The following is a 9,310-nucleotide window of genomic DNA, read 5'->3' as shown; positions in this document are numbered from 1 at the left end:
CTATTATTCTAGCGGGTGCAATGTGGGCCACCGCAGTCGACTGTTCCCCGACGTCATGTGGTGTCCTCGGTTTGTGGTACCTCCTCGGCGCCTGGAACATGGATGCATTGTGTATATTTGCCACGTGCACGACTCGAGCCATCGCGTGAATCTCCACTCCAAGATTCTAGGGAATATCTCGATGAAGACTTCCTACGTGACTGGAGTTAACAAGCCACATGCACGGTTCAAGTTTACGGACTGTAGAGTCTCAAAATGTACCTGTTTTATCCAGAAGAATACCCGATAATCTGGCACAATCATAGATTTACCTAAAGAAGTACTCCTTGAAGTCGTGACGACATCTACGCAAGCGCGTCCGTCCTGCTGGTTGTGGATTCAAACCTCTCGCGTCATCGAACGACGTGAGAACATGATTCATCTTTTCCTATCGTCAGGAAAGCTGTCATATACATGGTACCCTCTGCTTGAGGGGTTTTTGCCCGCGAGACACCAAGGAAGCGGATTCTGTGACACTCAAAACGAGGTTTCGAGCAAGATTGGCGATGGATATCGAACAATTAAGGGTCGCCGTATCAACGGTCCCGACAGCAAGCCTCAGTTTACACTTTCCTGCTGTCATGTAACTTGCCACGCCACACGCTGGCGGGCGGCAATAAAACGCTGTTTCCTCCAATTCTGTGCTGTGCACAAGAAGCTCGTAGCGACAAATTCTAGTGTTTGTTGACCGAGGCGACACGTTGACTAGTTTTACACATTTTAGCCATCGCCTAGTTATTGAAAATTCGCCAAGAGTCGCCGTATCTAACAAACGTACTTCCTGTTTATATTGTCGTTTGTGTGGCCGCCTGAACTATGCTGCATGAGGATGCTTCATGGGTGCCGCTGCGCTCTGGAGTTTCAGCACAATTGACGTGCTTCACCTTGAAGCAATGGGTGATTTCGTGTCTGTTTTGAAAGATGGGATGTGGGCGTTGCGATGAGACCAATAATGCATTATTACGGGACATGGTCTTACTTTGACCGACGATTCATTTCCAATTCCCTCGCTTCGTCGGAGCACATGGAGGTCGCATCTTCCGACAAATGTGTCGGGCTCCACGGCCTCGAAGTGTAAAACGACTTTCTTTGTACGTCCATTTGCCCAAGGGAGCACCTGACACACGCTTTCATGGATCGAAGTTTCCCGTCGGCGCATGTGATGTTCCAGTTGCGATTGCACTTGCTGCACACGACTTGGCCACACTTGACGCAGTTCGACTTCGGATTCGTCAGTCCGAAACGGACGGTGCACAAGTAGCAGTGGCGACGCGATGACTTGGGGACAAGTTGGTTGGGTTCGAGGATGTGCCCGCGGTTGAGTCGATTTTCTCGTAAGAACATGTCAATGTCTTGGATGTTTCGGCACCGTTTCGTCATGTTCCTGTCACTGATTAAGGCGCGGCGCTTCAGGACAGCATCCGACATGTAGTCGTACGACGCCCCCCGAAAGTTTGTGTGAGCAACGTATCGTATTTCCAGATATCCCGGGCGTGTCTCGGACTCCAAAAACACATGACCGCTGCCGTAGTTGATCATGCGGACAAATCCTCCGAGGTGCTCCAGCTCCGGACAGCAGCTAAGGTTGACCGACTTGGACGACGCGACCCAGCCTCGACGACCGTTCAAGTTGAACGCATGATGAGACTAAGGTGAAAAATGAGCATAAGATTTCAAACGACACACTTCGCGAATCTTACCTGGAGGAGGCACGCATCTCGCTTGGCCACAACCGCTGGCAGCACGCTCTTGTACAGCCGCCAAAATATTCCTGTCATTTCGGAAGGCGTGTCGGGCGTCGGCTCCAGGATGGAGTACAACTTGACCGTGTCCAAGACTTGCTTGCCAAACCGAGCGGAAAAGGCTTTGTCTTGCTCCATCGTCTGCGTCTGGAACAACTCGATGACTTCGTCCAACGTCGCCGCCACCTCCATCACGCTCATGTACAAGTACGTCCCATGATTTGCCGACACTTCCGCGCCTTTGTAGATGGTAATGTCGGGTTCGGCGGACCGAACAGTCCATTCCACACCGCTCGCGTTGGCCATGAATGTTTTTTTCACCTAGAAAGACGTCAATGTTACATTACAAAGGAATACGATCGACGAAGTTGCACGTACCACAGCCATCGCGCTCTTAATGGCGTGGTCTTGAAGGGTCTTGAGTTCGTCGGAGGTGAGCACTGGGCACTGGAAAAAGTCTGTCGGCATAGGCAATTTGATGGGCATGGCAGCAGTGGAAACTAGCTAGTTCCCGACGAATCCAATACCGAAGTGACACGTCCATGGCCTAGCTCGTTAGACTATGTAGCAACCTTGTCGCGAAAGAAGCACAGCGACCATCTGCTCAGTCGATGCAAGTGCTTCTACATTCAAAGTGGCTTGTCACGCCTTTTCTCACGACTGCTTTATCACCACCTGTCATTTCAATTTTACTTCCCAGTGTAAGGTCATTCCATACGGGTGAGACGAAATGGATTCAGGCGCCATACACTCAACGCTTTGCCGTGCTTGCATTGTGGTGATATCACCCCCCCCCCTTCAAAAAAAAAAGATGTTTAAGCTTGCCTTCCTCATATCTAGCTGCGATAGTCAATCAACCCCTCCACCACCACACGAGCGACGATTCACCATGGATGTTCGTCAACACAAGGTAGACTGTTGGCGAATCTACGGTGGAGATTGAATTGACCATGAGCTTGTCGACGTGCTCGCCTTGCGCATGACGGCAGTGGCACGTGGTAGCCGCACATGGTGTGCCAGCGCCTTTGCACGACACTATTCTGAAGTTTTCGATTCGGCGGGATAGGCCGCTCACTTGGTATTGCCCGTCGTTGGTTTGAGATGTTAGCATATTGCGTGGCCCAAGCATCTCGCCCAAGTGCCACCTAAGCGATGAAATAACCACAGGAGTACACCAACTGCCAAGGAGAAGACGAGTGAACGTGAATGTCTCAATGTAGAAGCTCCTCCACCATATATGGATGAGCGGCTGATGCATTGAGTGATCCCCCCGTTCGTCAGCATTGCCGCCATTTATTGCTCGACGCAACAGGTGTTAAACAATTTAGTGTTCGGCGCTATGGCTGGACCAACACAGAGCAAAACTATTGACTTGCCTCACGTTGAACTGGTTTGTTGGACGTTATCATGACGACGTGCAAGGACCCAAATGCGTTTACTGTGCTTCCACCGCGAGTGCGGCGGACGATGTATATGAACGCAGTGGAGTGATAGTTCGCGTTTGAGTTCTAAAGCCGTTCCATTGCAGCGCTCGTCAACATGACAGTCTTGGCGGTTGGAGCGTTGCGTTGTCTGGCATGTTTGCATTCCCTCCTTTTGGATGGAAATATTTTTCGGTAACTGCATCTTTAAGTTTGCTTTTTGGATGATTTGTGCGGGGTCGCACTTTGCATTCACGAAATTTCACATGGAAAAATTCGACCCCTTATCTCGGTGGACCACCAAGGTCGATAGAACAACGCGATTCGCAGTTTAACCTTGTTGACAAGTCATAGCGATAACTATCGTTTGTGAAGTGCTTCATCCTTTGCTCACGTGGAGTTGGTGGTGTACACTTATCTTTGGAGCTATTGCTCTCAAGGTCTTCATGAAGTGACTTGATGCATATTTATCGACGAGCGTGCCGATCTCAATTTTCCACAATTTCTGTATTTAATCTATATACACGTTTTTTGACGGCCCAACGGCAACATCCGGATAATATCCGGGCTGTTCACGGATTGGTTATATCTCGGTGATTGGTAGATGAGGCCCCGCAGTTGGTGGATGGACATCGCGTTCGCTCGACCTCACTCTAGCTGTAGAGGGCGCGCCTGACAAGGGAGTGCTTGCTACCAAAGGTTGCTCTGAGTTTGGGAGCTTGTGCGTCCCTTGGTTGGTGTTCGTTGTGAGTTGTCTCCAAAGACACACTACATCGCCCAACTGGTACTGTACGGGCGCGTACGTTGAGTGTGGGAGAGTTGAACCCAGCCAACTCGACGAGACCACTTCTACTTTCCACGAATCAAACAGGACACGGACGGTCGATGAAGCTTCCCTTGCCGGCTGACTTTTTTCAATGCCCCGCTCTATCTCCGCACGACACCAAATGCCTCACGAACCAGGCGACAGCGAGTGCGATGGCCGTCGTAGGAACATAAGTTGATGGCTGACCAGATCAAATTGACGTGGTGTGTGTGTGTGCGAACAGGTCAACAAAACCCAACTTCAAGGCGGGCCCATTGCGTGGAGCCTTCGTTCCAACGAAGGTGACCTCCAAATCTTCAAAGGCATCCACGAGAACTCGAATGAAGCGAATGCATTCGTGTACATGAGCATCACCGAAGTCACAGGCACAATTGAAGAAGTAGTCGAGCTCTTCCAGACTCGCACGACCGCCCAAGCCAAACAGTTTACGACGCGGTTCGGCAAGCAACTCGTCGACGCGATCAAGTTGTACTCGCTTGTGCCCGCCAGCGCAGACAACCCGATGGAAATGGCTGACATTACCTGGCGCGCGTACAAGAGCCCCATGTCGTTTTTCGTTGCGAAGCGAGATGCATGCTTGCTTGAGGTAAACTTTTCACTTCAAGTACAACCTGTGACTTTTCAGCACAGGTCAACCATGCGTTCCAGCTGAATGCTCGTCGAGGCTGGGTCGTTTCGACCGAGTCGGTAGCCCTGCCATGCTGCCCCGATCTCCAAGACCTTGTAGGCCTTGTGCGCATGCACAACTTTGGCAGCGGCCACGTCTTTCTCGAGTCGGACTGTCGGCCTGGCTGCCTCGAAATCCGGTATGTGGCCCACGTGGATTTTCGAGGCGCATCGTTCGACTATGTGAGCGACGCAATGCTGAAGCGGCGGGCGTGGTTGAGTGACCTGAACATGACGAAGAGATGTCGCAACTTGAAATGCATCGACCAATTCCTTCGGGAAGATCGTCTGAGCCGCGAGTCGGCTGTCCCCGCGCGCCACGTCCCCCACAACCTGAGAGTGCAGTGCCACTTGTGCGATACACATTTTGGATGGACGAACACCAAGACGAACTGCTTCAAGTGTGGAGAAGTCGTATGCAAGTCGTGTAATCCATACTGGAGCGTCACTCGGCACGGCAAAAGGCAAATGCTGAGGGCGTGTGTAATTTGCGCCCTAGGCCGGAACGACGGCGGGACTTCACGCCATGATTCCAGCGCACGTGACACGACCAAGTCGCTGCATCTGCTTCCCTTGTGTCGGAGCGACAGCGACGAGAGGTTGCTATCGTGGAGTGCTCTGGATGATTTGCTCGACGGTCGCCCCCCCAACGGACAGACTGACATGCTTGACCTCGAGATAAACAGTCCAACGAGCAAACACTAAATGAACAGAAAAATCTAGCTAACTATCATCACTTTACGCCGTCCATTACGGTAAGCACCACTCTATCTTCTGTCACCCGTACATGGGCTTGTGGGCGCTAGACGTGATGTGGGCTCACGCTATCGAACGGTAGCGAGCCAATGTATTGAAATACTGAAGAGTGTCGCGAGAGAGCACATACAAGTCCACCCTCTCCCACATGACAACATCTGGCCTTGGAATCGCACACCTTTTCCCTCTTTGGCGAGCGTAGAGCATGCCATATGAGTGGGACGGAAGCAGTGTAAACCATAATGTGGGGAGCGCTGAGTGTGCACACGCTCGTAACGAAATCCATTCCGCTAGATCGAGTGCTGGGAAAGTCATTGTTGCAGGGTTGTTGGTCGCGGACAAGGGATGCTGTTGTTGAATTGCTGAGGACCAGATGCATGCTCACTTGGACGGCTTGTATTCAAAGTGGGCTGGCGAAAACCACCCTGGTCGTGGACTCTCTGTGTCTCTTCTACGGTAGCTTCGTTTCCTGGACATGAATTCGATGAAAATTCAATTTGGCACCCCACAGGTAGCACGAAGGATGTGCGGAAATTGTTACCCGACACGTTGCGACACTGGCCGGCCGATCGGCTGTCGTTGGAGAGATAGCTGCTCCAATGCGGGCTCATGACGCGAGGCATGCTCAAAGTCAACTTGCATCGATCCACGCGTGCGGGGGTATAAGTGGGCGGTGCTGCCGCCACCCTAGCACGATGTGTCCTTGAGACGGTCGTGCGAATTGTATCTATCTCCAATCACCGCCAAAGAAAGTTGTCGATGTGGCTTACTTTTGACAGGAACGACACGATCATGGCGAAGGGTATGCTTGGCACACTGTTTGCATGGTCAGTGCAGAACTTTGACGGGAGCTCCATGCACGAAAACATTTGGGACGGAGATTCTCGTGGAGATGCATGGCAAACTTTTTCGTTGGACGATACTGGGTTGCCAAACTCGGATGCCTTCCGGGATTGACGGCAAAGACGACGATCCTCGGGACCATCCAGATCACCTTATAACGACGAATGTGTGCAAGTACGAAACGTCTCCGACCTCGCAAGCGCACAACGACAAGATACACACGTTCCCGACATACCCCCGCCTCAAGACCCATGCGCTGCATCAAATGCACGCCAAGACGAAAAAGGAAGGACTTGTCGTCGCCTCCTGGTCACATGCAACGCCTACAAAGAGATCGGATGACCAATTGAATGGCCAAGAAGTGGTTGGACGAGATCAGTCGACACCATGTACGAGGACCGCCAAGAGATCGTGGGTAACGCCATGGTGGCTGCCTGAAACGGGCTTTGCGTCGAAAACGTGCTTCGATTCCAGCAGTAGCATAAACACCCGATCAAGAAAAGACGTTCTACTTAGCCCACGCTATCAAGCTGCTGATTTCTGTCTGCCAGCCTTGTGTGCGAGGCACTTGCATGGAGCGAACTGGCTAGCATTGAACACGCCGCAGCGACATTTCCAACTTGGTTGGCTGCAGTGTGACGCCGTTGTGGCTCGGGCGGAGGTCGGCATGGGGGGTAAGGACAAAATCAAAAGGGCGACAAGCGTTGCCACGACGACGTGAATTTCCGCAAGGGCAAATCGCATCCCAATGCAGTTCTTGCTCCCCGCGCTGAACGTAAGGGAGTAGAACGTATGGCTTTTGCCGTCACGCAGCTGCAGATCAGCGTTCCACTCGGGCGTGTCTTCGAGGAAGCGCTCGGGGACGAACGATTCCGGGTTGGTCCAGTACTTTGGGTTTCGGTTCATCGCTGCCAAGTTAATTTCGATGGTGGTGCCCTGGAACGAGCAGTTAGGTTCGCTGATATGGACGCAGGACGTGAGATTGCGCAAATGCCCTACCGCTGGAACAAACACGGATGTCCCGTCCGCCAGTGGAATCGAGTCGTCCTTCTGGCAAACTTGCCGAATCAACATGTGCGCAATTGTGTGGACTCGAAGCGTCTCCATCACGAACGCGGCCGTGTACTTGAGGGTGTTGACAACCTCCCAACTTCCAAGAGATCCATGTTTTGCAACGGCATGGTGGTACTCAGATCGAATGGCAGCGACAGCATGTGGACGAGTCGCGAGGCATGCGATAATCCACCCCAGCGATGACGCAGACGTGCGGTGGCCGGCCGACATGAACGTCATCGTATGGACAAGCGCTTCTTGCGTTGTCGCTTGGGGTAGGAACAGGTCAAGGAGGTCTGAACGGGCGTCGGGTGCTTTTGCGGGAGACTGGAGCTTGCGATCAATCACGTCAATCATGATTTTCTTGAGGACGCGCTGGGCCGCTCGGCGCCGTCGAAATTGCGCAAGTGGCAGGCGCAAAAACCCAGGAATTGTGAGCACTCCGATGAGAAGGGCCGGACTCAGTTTGAGCGTGAATTGATGGTAAGCGTTGTGAACTTCGGGGCGCGAGTCGAAGCTAAACCCGAACGCGGACAACCCGATGATCTCCAGCGTCAATTCGTGGAATACTACAATCGTGCGTCGGTTTACGGCTTAGAACATCGTTTAAGAGGGGTAGTGCGACTTGCCGGTCGTCATGTCCAGCGGCGTGTTGGAATCGGCAGCTTGGGCTAACACGGTGTCGCAGTACCGACGGGCATGCGCTTCAAAGATTGACACGAACTTCTTGACTTGGCTCGTGCTGAAGAGAGGATTCAGGAGCTTGCGATATTTGTCGTGGAGGGCACCGTTTGTGCTCATCAAACCTGGGCCGTACGTGATGTCCTACACATAAATGGTATGAAGTGGTAACAAGGTGGTTTGATACGAACAGAAAAGAAGGCCTGCAGCGTTGGATTGCGAGGGTAGTTGGCCCCGTTGGTCACAAGAACGTGCTGGACAGCTTTGGGGTCGGTCAACAGGACTACATGCGTCAGGAGTTCGCGCAAATGAATCGCGCCTCCGTATGCTTTCACCCACGACAGGAACGGCTCAGGGTAGTTGCCCGTCGTCTTCCACTGGCCCACACTGCCAAGCGTGTCGAATCTACATGTGATGGATAGTAGGTGGGAAGCACGTCGTCAAGGCATCGGCCACCGACGCGAGTAACGTACAAGTGACCAAAGATGAAGCTCGACTGTTGCGGGCTCGGCAGCTTGTTCAAGTGATGCACTCGCCACAGATATCGCAGGACAAGCGTTCCAAGAACGACGCCACTGGCTGTTGCGATCGCGGCTGTTGTCGACACCTCCACCGGACGGGACTGGAGCCGCAGCAAGCTCGCCAGCATCACCGGCAAACCATAAACTGATCTTGGCTCAGACTGGCGTTTCGAGGAATTCCGCTAACCGAGTAGTTTTTGTTGTTTCAAAGGGTAACAACATCAAGTTAGGTGAAGGGTCAACAATCGCTGCAGACGTCGCCACATCCTACTACTTATGAGGCGTAAGCGTTTTCATGAGAGAACGACTCAAACGAAAAAGTCGCCTTGCCATAACAACGTTCCCTTGGTGCAAGCGTTGCACGATATCTTCTGTTCGAGTGGAGTTTCTAGTATAGTGTATTCGATCTCCGTGGAAACTCGACTAACCTACATGTACGCACTAGTCTCAAGAGCTGGTCCAAGGCACCGTCCACCCCCGTCCCCCCGAGGCAGTATCATCACAACCACCAGCGCTACCCACAGCCAGTACAACCACTCCAGCCTCCTACACCAGAAGTTGCAAGCAACGTCACCGCAGTACTATCATTTACGTGGTACTAGTAGTAGTTACTTCCTCTTTCCCAAAATTCTATTGTGGTGTAAATTTACCCTTGAAATTTGTATACTCTCATACACTCAAAATCTGAAAACAGCGAAATTTTTATTCACTGTCAAGTCAAACATTATGCGACCAACACTACCATGATGTACTGCAAGTATT

The 9,310-nt window shown here is 52.1% G+C and overlaps 3 protein-coding genes across 7 annotated transcripts; 1 reads left to right on the top strand and 2 right to left on the bottom strand.

Annotated features, from left to right (window-relative positions):
* Positions 1–974: 974 nt before the first annotated feature.
* On the bottom strand, positions 975–2,344 carry H310_10187. 2 transcript variants are annotated; one of them, XM_008876472.1, is made up of 3 exons: positions 2,160–2,344; positions 1,740–2,102; positions 975–1,686 (listed from the first exon to the last, which is right to left on the bottom strand). In XM_008876472.1, exons 1-3 carry the CDS (start codon positions 2,265–2,267, stop codon positions 1,015–1,017), a joined length of 1,143 nt encoding a protein of 380 aa, XP_008874694.1. In that variant the 5' UTR covers positions 2,268–2,344; the 3' UTR covers positions 975–1,014. The 2 variants fall into 2 exon arrangements, with proteins under 2 accessions (XP_008874694.1, XP_008874695.1); XM_008876473.1 differs by lacking the exon at positions 2,160–2,344 and having other exon boundaries at positions 1,740–2,152.
* A 1,469-nt stretch (positions 2,345–3,813) lies between these two features.
* On the top strand, positions 3,814–5,567 carry H310_10186 (hypothetical protein). Of its 3 annotated transcripts, XM_008876471.1 has the most exons (5): positions 3,814–4,189; positions 4,252–4,614; positions 4,659–5,146; positions 5,194–5,449; positions 5,533–5,567. In XM_008876471.1, exons 1-4 carry the CDS (start codon positions 4,088–4,090, stop codon positions 5,222–5,224), a joined length of 984 nt encoding a protein of 327 aa, XP_008874693.1. In that variant the 5' UTR covers positions 3,814–4,087; the 3' UTR covers positions 5,225–5,449; positions 5,533–5,567. The 3 variants fall into 3 exon arrangements, with proteins under 3 accessions (XP_008874693.1, XP_008874691.1, XP_008874692.1); XM_008876469.1 differs by having other exon boundaries at positions 4,659–5,449; XM_008876470.1 differs by having other exon boundaries at positions 3,814–4,614; positions 4,659–5,449.
* Positions 5,568–6,455: 888 nt separating this feature from the next.
* On the bottom strand, positions 6,456–8,710 carry H310_10185. 2 transcript variants are annotated; one of them, XM_008876467.1, is made up of 5 exons: positions 8,501–8,710; positions 8,219–8,432; positions 7,976–8,171; positions 7,293–7,915; positions 6,456–7,229 (listed from the first exon to the last, which is right to left on the bottom strand). In XM_008876467.1, exons 1-5 carry the CDS (start codon positions 8,674–8,676, stop codon positions 6,819–6,821), a joined length of 1,620 nt encoding a protein of 539 aa, XP_008874689.1. In that variant the 5' UTR covers positions 8,677–8,710; the 3' UTR covers positions 6,456–6,818. The 2 variants fall into 2 exon arrangements, with proteins under 2 accessions (XP_008874689.1, XP_008874690.1); XM_008876468.1 differs by lacking the exons at positions 8,219–8,432; positions 8,501–8,710 and having other exon boundaries at positions 7,976–8,211.
* Between the last annotated feature and the right edge of the window lie 600 nt (positions 8,711–9,310).

This window comes from Aphanomyces invadans, assembly GCF_000520115.1.
Source record: "Aphanomyces invadans strain NJM9701 unplaced genomic scaffold supercont1.25, whole genome shotgun sequence".
Classification (NCBI taxonomy): domain Eukaryota; phylum Oomycota; class Saprolegniomycetes; order Saprolegniales; family Verrucalvaceae; genus Aphanomyces; species Aphanomyces invadans.
Note: the sequence above shows the minus strand (reverse complement) of the source record. Positions and strands in the feature narration are given on the sequence as shown.